At 41.3% G+C, this 20385-nt stretch overlaps 1 protein-coding gene across 11 annotated transcripts in view; it reads left to right on the top strand.

Annotated features, from left to right (window-relative positions):
* Positions 1-20385, top strand: part of LOC309630332 (uncharacterized protein) — a gene marked incomplete at its 5' end in the record, with an annotated part of 251439 nt that overhangs the window by 9603 nt on the left and 221451 nt on the right. For 7 of the 11 annotated variants that reach the window (XR_014245601.1, XR_014245602.1, XR_014245603.1 and 4 more), the window contains one exon: positions 5985-6073. The exons of the other annotated variants lie outside the window; for them this stretch is intronic. Coding sequence is in view for 1 of the 7 variants with exons in the window: in XM_082395446.1 (XP_082251572.1) it covers positions 5985-6073 (89 nt within the window). The remainder of the gene's footprint in view (positions 1-5984; positions 6074-20385) is intronic. 11 annotated transcript variants of the gene reach the window in all.

Below are 20385 nucleotides of genomic sequence, written 5' to 3'. Positions count from 1 at the left end.
AAGGTGTGTATTTGAGCATCCCTTGCAAATATTTCTCAGCTCCCCCTCTCTCCCAGATCTCCACGATTTCTTTCTCCTTGCCCCAAGTTTGGGACTGGCAATACAAAAATATTCTATAGATGTGGTAATGGCATTTTAATTATGTTCTATGTTCTTTTAACAAAGTGTTTACAATTTCTCCCCACACTATCCACCCCTCAATTCCATAGCAAGCTCCATAATTTTTTCCTGAGAGTGCAAATGAAGTAGTGGAGCAGAAATGTACAAATGTGGAAGAAGCTGGAAACATGGGTTCTAGTCCCAGGCCTGTTTCCAGAGAGCTGGGTGACCTTGGGCAAGCCATTTACCCTCACTGAGCCTCTGTTGCTTTAGCTGTAAAATATAGGAGTTGGAGCAGGTTATTTTAAGGTCTTTTCTGGGTCCCAAATCCAATAAACGCTACTATGGCTCATAAGTAAGTCCATCCTGATGTTTCCTTTAGCTCAGGGATGTAACATTGGCCTAATACACAGAGGAACCCACCGCAACATGAGAAAAGGGGATTAGGACCCTATTTGGTGAGTCAGAGGGAGAGCGAGGATTGAATATGCTGAGACAGACTCAGAATGGAAGAGTAACAAGGTGTAGGAGTTCCTTGTTAAGGAATTTTGCAAGATTTCCCACACCAAGAGGTATCCTCAGAAAAAGAAACAAAGCCCAGCATTTTTTTTCTCCTAAGATCTTTACAGCCTTCTAAACTTCATTCCCTAAGGAAAAGTGTCAGTAAACTACAGCCTGGAAACTAAGAATGGTTTTTACACTTTCAAATGGTTGAAAAAGAATCAAAAGATGAATACTATCTTGTGACATGTGAAAATTATGTAAAATCCAAATTTCAGCGCTCATCAGTAAAGTTTCATTGGACACAGTCATGCTCATTCATTTATGTAGTCTATGGCTGCTTTGTGCTATAATGGCAGAGTTGGGATGAGATGACAAATACAGTAGAGCTTGCAAATATTTATTATCTGGCCATTTCCAGAAGTTTGCAGGCCCCTGCCCTAATGCAGACCTATAATTTGCATTTTATGGCTCTCTTTCAAAGGCTGACCACAGTGAACAAACACTTCTAAACACCCATTCACACGCCTTCTCTGACTTACATTTGGTTCAACTTTTATATTCTCTTAGGTTTCTAATGACTTCTGCTTCAAATCTTTCTTTTGTATAAAAACTCCACTCTGACACCTTTAATTAGGCATCTCAATCCCTGTTCCAGAATAGTTTGAGGGCTGAAGCAGGTGCTCTTCTGTGATCCACCCCCTTCAGGTCTAGCGGAAACCCCCCATCCTGGCTTCCCCTACAGACTTCCTCACATTCAATACCACCTTCACCCTTTAACTTTCTCCTTCTAAGGCCTCCTTACCTATAGCAATTGTTGAGAGTGGCAGGAGGAAGATGTGATTTTGTGTTTTTGTTTTTACCTAGGGCACAGTTTGCTCAGCTAAGTCACATTTGTAGTTTTGTCACTTCATGGTTTTCAGTGGTCTTTTCCTGATTCTCAAGGACATAGGCTGAAGTCTGAATGAGCTGGGGAAAGTTAATTCAACAGTTAAAATGAAAAACAAAACAAAATGATCCCTCTTCCTCTCTACCTGGAAATCCTTGGAATTTTTAAAGACACATAGCTACCTATTCTAAAATTATTCCCAGGATTTAATTTATAGAGATTTGATTGAGTGACGGCTTGGAGATGTCAGTGCTGTTCTTTTTTTAAAATTTTTATTGACGTATAGTTGAATTACAATGTTGTGTTAATTACTGCTGTACAGCAAAGTGACTCGGTTATACAGATAATATACATATATATGTGTATGTATATATATACACACATACACATTCGTTTTCATTTCTTTTCCATTATGGCTTATCACAGGATACTGAATATAGTTCCCTGTGCTATACGATAGGACCTTTTTGTTTATCCATTCGTCAGTGCTGTTGAATGAAGATTTTACACCACATCACACAGGACACCAGGGGAAAGGATGGTCAGGAGGCAGAAGGGGTGGGGGGCAGGAAACATTGGACCAGAGCCTTTACTGGGGAAAGGCAAGGTAGGGCAGAATGAACAGTTTAGAATTGGCTGGCTTGAATAACTGCATTGGGCCTTGGGACATAGGGGCTGTCTCTAGTTGCCCGGTACTTGGCTCTGGGTTTCATTTAGGGTGGGGGAAACATTGGCTCGGTTGTGTGAGAGTTAGATAAAAAGATAGTTGGGAGTATAGACTGGGAGATTGATTGGTTTGCATATGAAAGGTGTGTTCTTTGGCAAGTTGTTATTACCTTTAGGAATTAGCAAACTCTGGGAGGGGCAGTCTCTCTCTGGGTCTGTAAGGGCCCCAGAGTATCAAGAATACAGAAAATAAGAAAATATAGTTAACATAATTGGCTCTGTGATGAATGGATGCCAAATAGACAAATACAGAAATCTAAGGGAACACAGACCACTACAAAAGCAGCAAATTAATTGAATTTATGTATTTATTGGAATGCTGATTTTTACCATTAAAAAATAGAAATCTTGAGTTTGAACTAGTTTAAAAATTAATAATAAAAGGTATAGAAACTCAATAAAAATTTAAAACCTGTATAAAAGTATATAATGTGAAAAGTAGAAAGATTTTTCCACACCTATTCCTAATCCCATTTCTCAATTAACTGCTAATTAACATTTTTTTCTAAGATGCTTTTCTTTGTAGGTGTATCCATCTCACTTAGGGTAAAAGCAGTGTTCTCACAATGTCTACAAGGCCCTGTTACTCCTGCTTGCTCAGTCCCTTCTCCCCCACCGGCTGTAACCCTCCAGGCAGGCTCCTGCCTCAGAGCCTTTGCTTCTACTATTTCCCTGGCTCTTCCTCAGGACAGCAGCCTGACTTCCTCCCTCACTTCCCTCCATTCTTTACTCAAATACACCTCCTAGAGGTCTAGACTAGATAGTGGTGTCAAAAATCGCAACCACCCCACACTTCTGGCCCCCTTCTCTGATGTCTTTTTATCCTTAGCACTTTGTACATGGTACCTATACCTTTTGTTTATTTCTCTTGTTTATTATGCATCTTCCCCACTGGAATGTAAGTTCTGTATGGGCAGAGATTTTTGTGTAGTGCCTGATACACAGAAGATGCTCAATAAATATTTCCTGAATGAATGGATGAATATCAAGCACAATTATACAATATATATTTATTTGTATAATTTTTTTTTTTTTTTTTTTACTGAGTGGGATCACATTATATATATGATCTCCAGCTTGTTTTTTTTTTTGCCCAGCAAGGAATCTCGGACATTTTTCTATGTTAGTACATCTGGATGCAGTTCATTCTTTAAAGTAGCTGCATAGTATTCCAGAGTACAGATAAACCCTAATCTATTTAACCAGTCATTTACTGATGGTTATTAGGATGTTGAGAATTTCACCATTTCCTGCAATAACAACAAGTCAAGGAAAAGAATGCAGATCATTCAGGTTCAGGGTATGGGACTTGTTCTAGAACTGAGTAGGAGACTATTGGTCATTTTCTGACTTTCTTGTGCTATAATTTTTATTTTTCTTTAATCCTTGCTACTCAGTTGGGAAAAAGGTTGCTCCATTGAGGTATGGGCAGAGATGGACGTTGAAACCATCACAGGTACCTAACAATAATTCTATGTTAATAGTTACTAGAGCCAAGGGCAGACCTCTGTGCAGGCAGGCTGTAAGCACATGGTGGGAGGCCTGTAGCCCGCGGAGGTCTGTGGTGGGGAAATGGAGGGGAGGATCCCTTCATTTCCTTTGACCTAAGTCACCCCGTTTATCCATACCTGCATCTTGTCTTATATGCCCCTTGCTGACTTGTCCATTCATCTACCATGTCCCCTCAAAACTAATACCTGACACTCCATGTGCTGGCCAATTTCTCTTCTCTGCAGTCATATCTTTCTTCTGTTTTCTATTCATTTAAACCACACTTCTCAGTCGTTTCCTCTGTAGAGCATAGTCACGTACTCTCTTTCCCCATTGAAATCTGCCCAGTCTCTGACATCTTCCATACAAAAGTTCAAGCCTCATCTCTCAGTGATGCTTAATGATACGGCCTTCATCTTGCCTTTCATTTCCTCCCTGGCCCCGGACCAGACCATCTGTTCCTTCCTAGCATCTCTGTTGCTTTAATCTGTTTCTGCCTCTGATCTCTGCTTGTTACACCTGCAAGCCCAGCCCATGTAATATGCTCTTCCTCGCAAACCTTCAGAAACCTCATCTGCTTCCCTGACTGAATACATCCTTCCAGGCTTCCCTGAGCGATTCTGCAGGCTACTTGAGCTGTGTTCTCTTGGGGACTGGGTGTTTATTCTCCATGCTCTATCCCTTTTAGCTCTTTTGAATGTTCCCAGTTTGGCTTAATTAGGGTGCTGTGGGATCATACTTGGCCTTCCATTGTGGAGGAGACTAGGCAGGGGCACAGGAATGATAGGAAGGGCTCGTAAGATGGGCTGCCAAGCCTGGTGTCACTGAGTTCCTGGCACCCCCCAGCTCCTCTAAGGTGCCACTGCGGGGAGAGGTCACTATTTTCAGGAGGGAGAGGCAGTTGGGTTTTAGAAAATACTGCTGGGTTATAGAAGAGATTTATTCTTACTATAAGTTAGTGGTTCTTAGTGGTTTGTTTTTTTTCCCCCAATAGTGGGCCTCTTGACGATAGCCATGAACCCTCTTTCCTGAAAAACACACATATACACAAATTTTTGAAGGAGCTTCCAAGATGTACCGGGAGCCCCTGAAGGCCACTAAAGATTCCACAGTCCCAGGTTAGAACCCACTTCCCTAGATCATGTTTCATACTTGTTCTTTGCTGTCATATTCCCCCTACCCCCTCGACCTGTCCATTGGTTGTGGCTGGAAAGCATTGTCTTAACAAGATAATGAAATAGACACAAAATGACTCTGATGGCATCTTTTGCTTTTTTTCCCCTTACTTTTAAAGCAAGTTTTGCTTCTCTTTGGAAATGTTCTATATTGGGATTTAAAGAATTAGATAGAGTTCTTTCCCTGCACTGTGCACAAATTTAGGATTACAAGGTTCTGTCTTGTATTTTAGTTATTTGTATTGCAGTATAGGTTGGTGGGAATTCCCCTCTAAGCTGCACTGGGGATTCTTCAACACTGGTTCTTTGCTTCCTTTCTCACACAACTCTTTTTAGGACTGGTGGACTGACTAGTAAGAAAGGGAATAGTAGAGCCTAGGTGTTAGGAGCATGGTTCTGCATAGGCAGGCTGATTTGAGTTAGGTAACTCAAGGATCTTAAACTGGTGACTCAAAGGCCAGAGAAACCAGTGGGTCATTTTTGTTTTGCCTGCTTAGCATTTGCTAAAGCAAAGTTATCTTGATCTCAGTAAAAGGCATTATCTTGATCTCAATAAAAGGAATGTGTAATTATTTGTCTTATACTGACCCTGTTAAAGTGTTATGTCAGTTGCTTGACCTGAGGCAACTGAGTTTAGGATTTAGTTTCCCCATCTGTAAAATGGGCATAATGCCTGTCTCAAAGCACTAAATGACTTATGAATGTAAGAACTAAATGAGTTAGCCTGTAAATTCTGAACAAATTGTACATCTGATTATTAATAATAATCCACAGTGATGAATGCCTTTAAGAAGTGCTAGAAGTGTGGGGATGGGGGAATAGGGGCAGATGGAGCTGAGAGATGTTGAGTCAATTTGAGAATAAAACTAGGCATGTTTGCTGGGAAAGTCACATAAAGTGGGAGAGCACAATTTGGTCCAGAAAGTTGCAGAACAGCAGCCTGGAGTTGCTGGCACACAGCTCAGAGAAGTCAATGCCCAGGGTTCCGCTAGAATGGCAGTGTGTGGGTTCCACTGCTGTTTCTTGCAGGGGAAGTGAAGGCCCCTGCCCAGGCCTCTTTCCTGTCGACTCTCTCACCCTCAGGCCTTCTGTTCTTCCCACAGCTGCCTTCTTCCGCTGCCCACAGATTTCACAGCCGTTTCCAGACACAGGAATGCTTTTGATGCGGCAACATCCTCCACAGCCCTGGAAGGTAGGCCTGAGGTGCCATGGCTGCATCCTGGGTGTCCGAAGCTCATTTTAATCAGCAGCTGGGAAGCTCCCTAGGACTTCCATGAGCTGACCGCCGTGGCCTGGTTCAGCACTGACCTCTCACTGACTTGGGCTCTGTTGTTGTCTGTAGGAAGGGAAAGGGTGTGTCAGGAGAGCACTTGATGGGGCAAGGTGGGCAGACTCTGCCTCCTGACTTTGGGTGGCAGGCTGTGGGTCTCAGCTGCATTATTAAGGAGCGCCGACTGCCATCAGATCTGGAGAGCCTGAGGGTGGGACTGAGGTTGGATTGGGGACAGAGAGTAAAACTTTCAGTGTTGGCATGAGCTCAGAGGTTAGGATTGCAGATCCTGGGTTCAAATCTCAGCTTTGCTGTTTACAAGCTATGTGACCTTGGGAAAGTCACCTAGTCCCCTGGAGCCTCAGTTTTGTCATCTGTAAAAGGGGGATAATAATAGTACCTACTTCAGAGGATTGCTATAAAGACTGAGTGTGTGTGTGTGTGTGTGTGTGTGTGTGTGTGTGCGTGTGTGCGCATGTGTTAGCTTACAAGCGTTAGCTACAATGATTTATTATTAGTGTGATACCAGGGCTTGGATTTCTGGGCTGGGCATTAGGGGTGGGCACTGGTCGGGGCTGGGGACTGGAATGAAGCTAAACATGAATGAATGAATGAAACATAGCATTGGGGACAAACATTAGAAAAGTTGGGGTTAGGGTTGGCTGTGGAATATAACTTGGGCCAGCACATTTGCTGCAGACTTTCGTCAAGGGGTGAGAGACGGAAGCCGGGGATGGGGGCAAAGGCAGCCTTCCCTACCCCTAATCCATGAGCATCAGTATGGACACACATATATACTCTTGCCTCTCCTACTAGACCAGGGAGCCTGTAGCCCTGCAAGAGGCTAAGAAGGGGGAAGGAAGGTTCTAAGTTATTTGAACATAGCTTGAGAGTGATGGTGGCAGTAGAGCCAGTGCCAAAGGCTGGCTGAAGGGGAGATATAACTGCTGTTATCGTCCATCTCCCAGGTCTCTTCCCCATAATGACTCTCCTGCTGCCATAGTTGGGAAAACCCAAGAGAAGTCTTGAAAGTAGTCTTGAGTGCCCAGGACAGTGGAGATGACACCAAGCTTTCCCTATGGCTGCTCTGACAGCAGCAAAGCTTGGACAGTGGGCTGGGGAGGATGGGGTTCCCTGGAGAAGACCTCCTTGCCTAGGTGGTGCATCAGGTCCATACACTTAGGTCCTGGTGCCATTGCACCTGACGGTGTATTGCCCTGTGTTTGTGACCGTGACCTTCATCACCTGGAGGCAGCTAGTGGCAGAGCTTGGTTCTGAAAAGGAGGAGATGTGTGCAGGAGATGGAGAAGGTCTGAGACCAGAGAAGGGCAGAGTCTCTCCATGAGCTCCAAAATGGTTTCCAGTTTCAGCCTGCTTTGAATTAAGTAGAGGGGACGGAAAAAGAATTTGCTCAAGCGTGGATGGGTGGTTGGACCAACGAAAAGAGCCAGAGTCCACCAGTCATTGTTTGGGGCAGGAGCAGAAGTAATTCGTTTTATATTGTTTCAATATGCTGTTCAATTTTGTACTGATTAGGACAAACACACAGTTAATATCCGCTTATTCATATGGCACTGCCAGGACTCACCATGGGAATGTGCGTGTTTATGCCAAGGGTGCCAATTCTTGATGTTCTCAGAGCTGCAGGAACTGCCTTAGCCACGAGTGCTGTGGATGTGCTGGAGCCCTTGAGGCCTCAGCGTTGCTCCACCGCCCTCCACAGCCCCTGAATCCCTGAGGTGGCATAGCTTGGACATGCTACATCTGCTGTGTGTGTGTGTGTGTGTGTGTGTGTGTTTAACAGAGAGGCAAAGGGATGCCCTCACATTGTGGTTTAGGGGCAGAAAGGAGACTTCTTTGAGAGCTAACCACCCTGGTGTTATTAAGACTTAGATTGTTATATTAGGCTTATTTTAACTTGTCTGTAATAAGAGTAAAGTGAAAGGAAGTGAGCACATGGGAGGTTGCTGGGCTCCAGTTGTGAAAATCAGAATGAGGAGACACCAGAGGCCTTCTCATTAGAACCATGAATGGGTGATAGAACACGCACCATTACCATCATTATTTGATGTCTTTCCCAGTTTGTCACTAGTGCAATTAAAGATGAAACAGAAACAAGATTTAGATTGTTGGAAAGGAAAAGACGAAATGTTATTATTTGCAGATGATATGATTTTATACCTAGCCTACTAAGAGAATCAAGCAAAATGAACCCCCAGCTATTGGATTTAATAAGAGAGTTTAGTGCGCTGGCTGCAAGCAGGATAGACATACTAAAATCGAAAGTTTTCCCACATGCCAGCATTGGTGGGCTATAAAATATAATGAGAGAAAGAGAGATTGCATTTTTAAAAACAAATAAAACTCACAAAATACCCAGGAATAAGCTTAGTGAGAAATGTGTTCTGTGATCTATATAAAGAAAACTTAAAAATCTCTTGAAAATAAAGATGTGAATAAATAGAGAACCATATCACATTTTTTCCTTATTACAAATGTTATATTTATATCGTCTTTATTGCATTTCACTATATGCTACGGGTTGGGGATTCAATGGTGAAAAACACAGATACCTTTATGGAATTTACATTTGAAAGGAAGAGATGTTGATAAAAGAATAAACAAAACAAATTATTTACATGAATGCAGCTCACAATAAGAATCGAGAGACATGGCCTTTCTCTTTGACTTCTGTGAGAGAGCTCCCTGACAGGCCCCTATTAGCTCTCTGAAGTACCCAAACTTTTTTTTTTTTTTAACTACAAATACACTGACTATAGCAAATTTGTTGAATAAGCAACAGATGACAAATCTAATTTAACTAAGAAAATATGCAGACGGGTCACTATAAACCACCTCAGCTCTCAGTTGTGGCCAGAGCTCACTGAGTACTGGGTTCTTTCCTTTAAAAGGAAATCTTTTTTCTTTTCTTTTACTTTGTTTAAATGCATCCTTGTGGGAATTCCTTGGCGGTGCAGTGGTTAGGACTCTGCGATTTCACTACTGAGAGGGTGCCGGTTCAATCCCTGGTCAGGGAACTAAGATCCTGCAAGCAGTGCGGAGTGGCAAAAAACCAAACCAAACCAAAACAAAACAAAACTTGCTTATGTCACGTGAAAGTCAGGAGGGCTTGATTGAGCCTGTGGCCCTGAGAGGTAGGGCAGGCCCACTTCTGGCTTTCACGGTATCCAATCTGAACTCTATTAGCTAATCATAAGGAGGTAGTGGCTTCTTCACTCGGGAGACTATCACAGTTTTGTGGACCGCTGCTTGGCTTGAATGGTTAACCAGGGAAGGATGCTGTTTAAATAGTTTTGCATCATTATTTATTATAAAAATGAACAGGATAGAAAATACCATTGAAGCATAGGGTGGTGAACTGAATGTGGAGAAAGAACCAGTTTCCAGTATGATATTTTCTAAAATTTTTTCTTCTCCATTTATTACCGATCTTTTATACTTTTCATCTTCTTCATCTGCCCTGGTCACACCCTGGATGAAAGTTTACTGATTTCTGTTGCAATTTCTGCCCAGATCTTCCATCATCTTCTATCCTTTGGCCCTGTCAGAATTTTCCAAGGGGGCCTATAGCTGACAGATAATGTTCAACTTTAGAGAATAAAGAAAGCCGATAACCATATTCCACACAGAGTGTCCTCCTTTGATGCTCTCTTTATATAGCATGCTAAGTACATATGGAATTAATTTCTTTCTGAGGCTTACAAGTTGCCAACTGACACATTTGTTTCCAGAAGGAAGGTAAGTATAGACCAGATGCGGAGGTAGGTTAGTTTTTGTTTGTTTGTTTTTAAAATTTGTATTGGAGTATGGTTGATTTACAATGTTGTGTTAGTTTCAGGTGTACAGCAAAGTGGATCAGTTATACATATACATATACATATATCCACTCTTTTTTAGATTCTTTTCCCATATAGGCCATTACAGAGTATTGAGTAGAGTTCCCTGTGCCGTATAGTAAGTCCTTATTCGTTATCTATTTTATATATAGTAGTGTGTGTGTGTCAATCCCAATCTCCCAATTTATCCCTCCCCCCGTTTACCCCCTGGTAACCATAAGTTTGTTTTCTACATCTGTGACTCTATTTCGTTTTGTAGCTAATTTCATTTGTACCCATTTTTAAAATTCCACATATAAGTGATATCATATGATATTTGTCTTTGTCTGACTTACTTCACTCAGTATGACAGTCTCTAGGTCCATCCATGTTGCTGCAAATGGCATCATTTTGTTCTTTACTTATGGCTGAATAATATTCCATTGTATATATGTACCACATTTTCTTTATCCATTCCTCTGCTGATGGACATTTAGGTTGCGTCGATGTCCTGGCTGTTGTAAATAGTGCTGCAATGAAAATGTTTCCGTTTGGGGCAGAGCTGAAGGTGCTGCTTCACCATGGCAGCAGCCAAGAATTTGAGGACTGTTCTCAAGGAGGAGACTTAGCCCTAGCTTTGCCTTCTGGGCCAGGGAAGCAGGGACTTGAATGATAAACTGTGAGAGCTTGAAGAGGACTTTAAAAACATTCATTCCAATCTCTCTTTTTTTTTTATAATTTTTTTTAAAATTTATTTTTATTTATTTATGGCTGTGTTGGGTCTTCGTTTCTGTGCGAGGGCTCTCTCCAGTTGTGGCAAGCGGGGGCCACTCTTCATCGCGGTGCGCGGGCCTCTCACTATCGTGGCCTCTCTTGTTGCGGAGCACAGGCTCCAGATGCACAGGCTCCGTAATTGCAGCTCACGGGCCCAGTTGCTCCGCGGCATGTGGGATCTTCCCAGACCAGGGCTCGAACCCGTGTCCCCTGCATTGGCAGGCAGATTCTCAACCACTGCGCCACGAGGGAAGCCCTCCAATCTCTCTTTTAAACTAATGAAGAAACAGAAGCCCTGAGAGGTGAAATGACTTTCCCAAGGAGATTCCCAATTTTTAGCCCAGTAGTGTTCCCAACATACCTTGGCATCTGTTATAAACTTTGGAAGCCACTGTTGGAATCGACTAGTGATCTGAGCAGAGGGCTGTGTGCGTGGCCCCTTCTTGCTACAGGGCAATGAGGAAGTCATATGGTATCTTTTCTTCCAGAGACTGGGAGAATGATTCATCTTTAAGTCACAAAGAGACAGTAACAGATTCCTCAAGCTGCACACATCCATGAGAAAATGACAAACACGTGAGGTGCTGAAGCAGAAAAATGCTCTTAGTGACACAGCTGTGAAGAGGGAAAGCCTGTACTCTCTTGGGCAGTGGAAACCATGTTTTGCTTGGAACAGGTGTGAGTTCAGCTTCAAGTGCTTCAGAAGGGTCAGATTAGAAGGCATTTGAAATAAAAGATAATTTACTAGGACATGGGGAATGCTTTACTGTTCAGGATCATGAAGAAACTAAAAAAACAGACAACTGAGATCATGTTCAAGTCTCCACCCCCTACATTTTAGTTGAAAATTTTCAAATCTACAAGAAAGTTGAAAGGATAATAAAATTAACATCTATACATCCTTTGCTTAGATCGACCAATTGTTAACATTTGGAAGTTGCAGATATTGTGACCCTTGACTTTAGCAAGCATCTCTTGAGAATAATGACCCTTCCCCTATATAACCATAATAGCATGATCATACCTGAGAAAATTAGCAATAATTCTGATGTATAATTTGTATTCAGTTTCTCCCCAAATGTCTTTTTTTATTATTTATTATTTAAAAAAATTTTTGGCCACGCTGCACAGCTTGTGGGATCTTAGTTCCCTGACCAGGGATCCAACCCGTGCCCCCCACAGAGGAAGCGCGGAGTCCTAAACACTGGACCACCAGGGAATTCCCCCAAATGTCTTTTTATGACTGTTTTTTCAGTCTGGGATCCAATCAAGATTCATGAATTATGTTTAGTTGTTATGTCTTCAGTCTCATTTAATATGGAATAACTGCCCCCTCCCTTTTTGATGACACTAGTTTTTTGAAGAGACCAAGCCAGTTCCCTTGTAGAATGTATCACATTCGGCATTGGTCTGATTGTTTTTTCTTGATTACTTTTAGGGAAACATTTTTGGAAAAAATGTTACATAGGTGAGATTGTGTGTCTCTTTTTGCATCACACCAGGAAGCATATAATATGCTGCTAAGTGTGGTCATTCAGTTAGTGATCCACCAGTTAGTGAGGTGTCCCCCATATTCCTACATTTCTCCCTTTATAATTAGTAAATCCTCTGTGCAGTGATACTTTGAGTCCATGTGAATATACTGTTTCCCCTACATTTTTTGCATCCATTGCCTAAATTAATAATTACATCACAGGTTGCAAAATGGTCATTTTCTAATCCTATCATTCCTTCTATATTTATTAGTTGACATTCTTCTATGAGGAAAATCTCTCTCCTTCTCTCTTTTGAGTATCACCATGGAGCATGGATTATGACTATTTTTTACAAACAATCCATTATTATCATTACTCCATTTCCATTTGCTGCTCAAGTTGTTCCAAATTTGGGTAGCAGGAACCCTTTCAAGCTGCATCCTATAACCTCCTGTGACCTTTTGACATGTCCTGGTTAGTCTTTGAATACTTCCTTGCTTTCTGGCGCAACAAAATATCCTGGGTTCACTTGTATTTTCTCTATCCTAGACTTGGAATCAGTATTTTATCAAAGGATTCTTATGGAGAATGACATTTAAGCCATGGCCCAAGAACCAAGCTCATTGGTACTGTGGCACATTCACATTAAAATGAAATCAACTTATGACAAATTTTAGCTATGTATTTTCTGTTATATATAAATAGTTAAATTTCCTGATCTCAAAATTAGATAAGTCAGGAGTGAATAACCAGGATCAGTAATAAGAATTCTTGAAGAAGTCCTAAGCGTTAAAAAAACCTTGAGTACTGTATATTTGAGGGAAACTATTAGTTTCCTGTGGATGCTGTAACAAAGTACCACAAACTAGGTGGCTTAAAATAACAAATTTATAGCCTCACAGTTCTGGAGGCTAGAAGTCTGAAATCAAGGTGTTGTCAGGGCCCTCTGAAACCTGCAGTGGAGAACCCTTGCTTGCCTCTTCTAGCTTCTTGGTGTTTACTGGCAATCCTTGCTGTTCCTTGGCTTCTAAATGCATCACTGCAATTTCTGCCTCCATTGTCACATGGCCATCTTTTTCCTGCATGTCTCTGTCTTTGTGACTTTTCTTTCTTATAAGGACATCAGTCATATTGGATTAAAGACCCACTCTCCTCTAGTATGACCTCACCTTAAAACTTGATGACACCTGCAAAGACCCTGTTTCCAAATTAGGTTACTTTCACAGGTACCAGAGGTTAGGACTTCAACATATCTTTTTTGGGGGATCCAATCCTACCTATAATATACACCATAATCCAGGAGTTAAATGTTCAATGAAGTGTTTAGCTAGAGTAAGGAAACATCAGTTTATAGAAAAGCACTTCCTTGCTTTCTGGTGCAACAAAATATCCCAGGTTCACTTGTATTTTCCCTATCCTTGACTTGGAATCAGTATTTTATCAAAGGATTCTTACGGAGAATGACATTTTAGCCATCACTCCTGTAAGTTCTGACAACAGCTCTCTAAACTGAATGAAAAAAATACATAAAAAATATTTATAGTATTTATTGTAATCAGTTTTATGTTATATATTGGTTAGATAAAAGAGATAGGAGAAAGAGAGGGGTGGAAGACAATGAGAGACATACTGAGAGGACAGAGAGAGCACTTTAGACAACAGGGGATAAGAGAATGAGGGGCCATGAGAGAGGGATAAGTAGAGGGGGTTAAATAGGGAGAAAGCAGGAGAAAGAGATCTTTTGCCCATTCGGCTGGATTCACACTGTGTGACTTTACAGTCCATCCTGACTTTTAAGCTAATACCACATTTTTGACTTGTGCTTCTTTATTAATGAGGCTGAATATTAGTCTCTTTTACTCCTTGGCATGGATAGGGTGGGGACTGTGTGAAGTGTGTACCCTTTTGGCTTGAGGTGCATCTTACCTGAGAGGTAGGGGCCGTGAGTAACACCAGGACCAGAGTTTGGGGGCCAGATCTGTGCCTGGGTGAGGCCAGTGTCTAGGTTACCAAATCCAAGGGGTCAGCCTTAAACTGGACATGAGTGTGACCTGAGGAGCTGGTCCAAAGTCTGGTCGCCGAATTTGGTAGGAATTATGGCGGGAACCAGAGCTTGTAGCTAGGAATGGGTACTTAGCCAATACATAAGAGTGTGGCAAAGGGTAGGCAGGGGTACCAGTCCCCATGTGCCAGAGCAGATACAAGGAAGGTTCAACTTTGTGTGTCTTCCTTTGGGGCCTCTCATCTGCCAGCCCCTCTAGCATCTGTCTGATGGAAGTTGGGGGAGTGGCACCTCGAGGACGTGCTAGTGTGAAGGCCTCAGCATTTGCGGGATACAGGCCTCCCTTGTCTCTTTCAGCAGAACCAGGTCCTGAACCCAAGGGCCTGACCTGACTTTAGTGACCACTCACCTCCTGTATTGCAGCGTCCAGACTTCTCCAAGAAGCTTGATAAACAATTACATGTTCCTGGTAGTGTTAGGGGCACTGGAGATCTATGGGGGACAAGGCAGACCAGGGCCGTGCTCTCCTGGGGCTGACATTCTAGTGCACATAACTCCTAAGCCTGAAGCTGAGCCCTACTCTACTATATGGGGGTAAAGTTACCACAAGGGCTCATTCAGTTGTGTTGTGCTTTGCTTTTCTTGTTTAGTGTGGTATTCTTTTAGGTGAAAGTTTCTAATAGTAAATGATTAAAATCATAACTACAGACTAGTCCCAGACACAATCCTTTGCTTTTGTGACCTTTTACCATAGACAAAATGAGAATAGAGTTATGAAAATGAATCATATATTTTTAATATTATTCTATAACAAAAATGTTTTCTTGGCATCACTTATTACACATTAATACCAAGTTTATTCATATGCTATACAAGTTTTTAAAAAAATTGAGGTAAAATCCACATAGCAAAAGTAACCATTTAAAATTAACCATTTAAAAGTGAACAATTCAGTGGCACTTAGTATATTCACAATGTTGTGCAACCACCAAATCTATCTAGTTCCAAAATATTATCATCACTCTGAAAGGAAACTCTATACCCATTGAGTTGTCTCTCCCCATTTTCCCTCCCCCAGCAACCACCAATCTGCATTCTGTCTCTATGGATTTACCTATTCTGGATATTTCATATAAAAGGAATCATACAATATGTGACTGTTTTTTTTTTATGTCACCAAGTCCCCTACTGATGAACATTGGAGTCTTGTGCTATTATAACTTGTTATGGGTGGAATTGTGTTCCCCCCTCAAATTTATATATTGAAGCCCTAACCCCCAGTGCAATTGTATTTGGATATAGGGCTTTAAAGAGGTAATTAAGGTTAAATGAAGTCATATGAGTGGGGCCCTAATCCCATAAGACTGGATCCTTATAAGAATAAGAAAGCATACCAGGGATGCATGTGCACAGAGAAAAGGCCATATGAAGACACTGTGAGAAGGTGGCCATCAGCAAGCCAAGGACAGAGGCCTCAGGAGAAACCAAACCCGATGACACATTGATCTTGGACTTCTAACCTCTAGAACTGTGAGAAAATAGATTTTGGTTTTTTAAACCAGGCAGTCTGTGGTATTTTGTTGTGACAGCCCGAACAGACTAATATATAAATTGAGACAGACAATAACTTCAGCTAGTACAAGGCAATGATCTAAAACAGCGTATCTGTGATCTAAAATCAGCATAAATATCTATTGATTTTAGGGGCTAAAAAGGGCCCTTTCATTTTCTTTTTTTAAAAAATTGAGGTGTAATTGACATATAGCAGTATTTTGGTTTCAGGTGTACAACATAACGATTCAATATTTGTATACATATACTGCAAGATGATCACCACAATAAGTCTAGTTAACATCTGTCCCCATACATAGTTAAAAATCTTTTTTCTTGTGATGAGAACTTTTATGATCTACTCTCTTAACAACTTTCCAATATGCAAAACAGTATTAACTATAGTTGCCATGCTGTACATTACATCCCCAGGTCTTATTTATTTTGTAACTGGAAGTTTGTCTCTTTGACCTATTTTGGATCTATCCTGGATAGTTCAGATAAATGGAATCATACAATATGTGACCTTTTGTGTCTGGCTTCTTTCATTTAGCATAATGTTTTTGACGTTCATCTACTTTGTAGCATATATCAGTACTTTGTTCCTTTTTGTGGCTCCATAATCCATTGTGTGTATACACTACAACTTGTTTATCCATTCATGTGTTGATGGACATTTGAGTTGTTTCCACCTTTTGGTTATTGTGAATAGTGCTGCTATGAACATGTGTGTCACATGTGTACATATGTACATGTATTTGAGCACCTGCTTTCAATTCTTTTGGATATGTTGTTCTGCCTTAAATCATTAAGAGTACCCAGGACTCTGCCTAACCTAGGTCCTCAATGCCATCAGCATTCGGGTCTGTCATCCATCGCTGATTGGGTAGCTCTCTTAACTCTAAATTGCCCTTTTCCTGGGCAAGCTTCTGGTCCCCAGTCCACTCTCATCTGGAAGATGGGGTGGGCTGGGGGAATCTGTACAGCACTTTTACATCTACATACATAGTTCCTGAGAAGATTAATTTGATTATTTGTTTAGTCAATCAACAAATTTCTTTTGAGCATCTATTCTGTGAAAGGCACTGTGCCAGAACACTTAGAGGATAGGAAGAGATCTAAATTATGATCCTTGTTCACCAGTGCTGTGCTTACTAGCCAGTGACAGATGATCTTTCATGAAAAGAACTCTAAAACCAGGCACTTGACAAGTGTCCTGTGCCAAATACAGGACAGAGGGAGAGAGCCCTTCTTGCTGGGGTGACCAGGGAGGCTTTATCTAGGAGGCATCACTTGAAATGAATGTAGGCTGTTAATAGGTGAGGCATTGGGGAAGGTATTTTTCATGGGAAAAGTGTGGCAGTAGGAAATTCAGTGCATAGATCAGTTTGGCTAGAGCAAGGATTGATATAGGGCAAGGAGACTGATGGAGGATTTGGTTGCAAAGGATTGAGAGTTTGCACTTTATCCTGAACCAAAATAGAATCTGGTAGGAAGCAGTCTAATAATTGGGGATAAATCTTTATCTTATTTCATTTTTATGGCTGTAACGTTGTGATGATCTTTAGCATTGATGCGTGGTCATAGTTTAGAATAGTTACTCTTGCCAAATCCTTGAGAGCCTTCAACTGTTCAGTCACTTATTTTTGGCTTCTCTGATACTTACTGATACTCTTTCTGAGAACTTGCCCAGCAGGTAAATTATAAGCCTATGCTGGGGTGTGTTCTGTGGAACGTCCCTTCTGTGAATAGGATTCCATGGTCAAATACATTTGAGAATCAGTGTATAGTGTCTCTCTCTCTCAAAGTTTCACAGTGCCCATTAACAAGTTAAAGGTTTTGCAAAATCCTGCAGCAAAAAAAAATGACTTAATTTGTTTAGTCCAGCATTTCCTAAATTTATCTGCTGTAGTGGGTTGAATGGTGGGGCCCCGCCCCCCCAAAGATACATCCACATCAAATCCCTGGAAACTGTGAATGTTACATTATTTAGAGAAAGAGTCTTTGCAATTGAAACTAAGTTAAGTGTCTCAAGACAAGATTCCCTGAATTATATGACTGGACCCTAAATCCAATGATATGTCCAAATAAGAGAAAAATAGAGGGCAATTTGAGACAGACAGAAGAGAAGACAGACACGGAAGAAAGATGATGTGAAGCCTGAGGCAGAGTTTGCACTGAAGTGGCCATGAGCCAAGAAAGCCGAGGATTGCCGACAGCTACCAGAAAGTGGAGGCCAGGAAGGATTTTCCCCTAGAACCTCTAGTGGAAGGGTAGCCCTGCTGACAGCTTGATTTCAGACTCTTGGCCTCCAGAACCGTGTGGGAATACATTTCTGTTGTTTTAAGCCACCCAGTTGGTGGCAATTTGTTATGGAAGCCCTTGGAAACTATAGGCATACCTCATACCTCCTTTTATTGTGCTTTGCAGATATTGCTTTTTTTTTTTTTTTTTTAACAAATGCAAGGTTTGTGGCAACCCTGGGTTGTCAAATGATGGTTAGCACTTTTTAGCAATAAAGTTTTTTTTTTTAAATTAAGACATGTACTTTTTTTTTTTTAATAAATTTATTTATTTATTTTTGGCTGTGTTGGGTCTTCGTTTCTGTGCGAGGGCTTTCTTCATTTCTGTGCGAGGGCTTTCTCTAGTTGTGGCAAGCGGGGGCCACTCTTCATCACGGTGCGCGGGCCTCTCACTATCGCGGCCTCTCTTGTTGCGGAGCACAGGCTCCAGACGCGCAGGTTCAGTAATCGTGGCTCACGGGCCCAGTTGCTCCGCGGCATGTGGGATCTTCCCAGACCAGGGCTCGAACCTGTGTCCCCTGCATTGGCAGGCAGACTCTCAACCACTGCGCCACCAGGGAAGCCCCAAGACATGTACATTTTAAAGACATAATGCTTACGCACACTTAATAGACTACAGTATAGTGTAAATGAAACTTTTGTATGCAGTGGGAAACCAAAAGATTCACGTGACTCACTTTATTGCAATATTCGTTTTATGGAACGAATGGTCTGGAAACGAACCTACAAGGTCCCTGAGGTATGCCTGTAATCCATTTGCCCATAAAACTCTTTTTTAAAAAAGCTTTTCATGGAACAACTACTGTGTATGCCCAAATATGAAGTAAGGTTTTCTTCTTCCAAATTATCCTTCATGGACATGTAAGATGGAGATGAATATATAAGATACATAAGATGGAGTTTCCTGATATTCAAGGGCTTTCAAGATCTCATATTTCAAGCCAGTTTCTCAATCACTTTCTTTTGAACAACTAAAGCACTGTATGAGGAAAACTTGATCCTGAGGCAGCTTTCATCAATGTTAGTTTTAGTAGCTGGTAAAGGTTGTCTGATGGAATTAGTTAAAAAAAAAAAAAAAAAGGCAGGAGCAAATAAATGTAACAAAAAATTGGTAATTATTCTTGAGAGTATGAGGCAGATGCTGTGGACCAGCTTGCTCATCGTCTTCTCAAACTTTCTTCTGCTCTGTCTTCCTATATTGAAAAAGCTGGAAAGCTAAAAAGAACGTTTTCTTAGACTCTGCAGTGAGCATTTTGGAGGTACTTTAGGTTCCAAAAGTCAGATTAACTTGCATGAAACTTGATTTCGGAACAAGGCGTTCACACTGGTTTGTGGATGGTAGCAGAGGGGATATGCAACAGCGGACTCTCGGCTCAGCTGGCAGCTTTCTGATTATAGCGTAAGTGGCACAATGTTGCATGCTGCAGTGGCAAACCCAGATTTGGCTTGTGGCTTTTTGTTTTCTGGCCAGTCCTCTGGTGTGGCTTTGGAATTATTCTTGGAAGCTCAGCCTAGAGTCTGTTTCTTGCCAAACCCTCCCCACCACCCAACTTCAGTGATTCTGGAAATTATGATACTGTTACAAATCTCCTCTTGTGTGAACTAGTCAGAACGGATTCTGTTCTCTGCAGCTAGACCCTTACTGATACAGGGTATGACCTCCCTATGCAAGTATTTGGTGTGTATGTAAAAAGCAATGATTAAAAAGCAATATAGTTAGTGAATATGTCAAAGAGATAAATCTAAACCTATAGCACAAATTTGAAAAAAAAAACCCTGAATTTATATAACTATGGTTAGGATTGAAATGTCCAGTGACAGCACCATACACGGATTTAAAAAAATAATGTATGTAAATAAAAGCGACTGTGTTAGATGCTTTAAGAAGGGCCTCTTGGCATGACTGAGATACTGAAACACTCAGGTGAGAGTTTAAATAAAATTGCTTCATAAAAAGCGAGAGGAAAAAAAGCAATATTACAAAATCAACCTGCTATTTCACATGTGACTTAAACTTTAATGTGTAACTAAAGGGATGAATTCAATCCTATACACAGACATTTAACTCTCTTATCTATTGCTGAAACATTTATATTTTTAAGGTGGCCAAAAGGCCCCCCAAACCATAACCTTGTTTTTTGAGAGCGTTTTCGCTCGCAAAATGTGAGATCCCTGTATATTCAGAGTTACCTGATATTCACGATTTATGGCATTAATATGGCCTGAAACTAATATGCACAGGGCGACCTTTGAGAAATGCTGGCCTACTGGACCAAGGCTGTTATGACATAGA

Source organism: Balaenoptera borealis (assembly GCF_965194805.1).
Source record: "Balaenoptera borealis genome assembly, chromosome: 6".
NCBI lineage: Eukaryota > Metazoa > Chordata > Mammalia > Artiodactyla > Balaenopteridae > Balaenoptera > Balaenoptera borealis.
The sequence above is the reverse complement of the archived record's forward strand: the minus strand, read 5'-3'. Positions and strand labels throughout refer to the sequence as shown.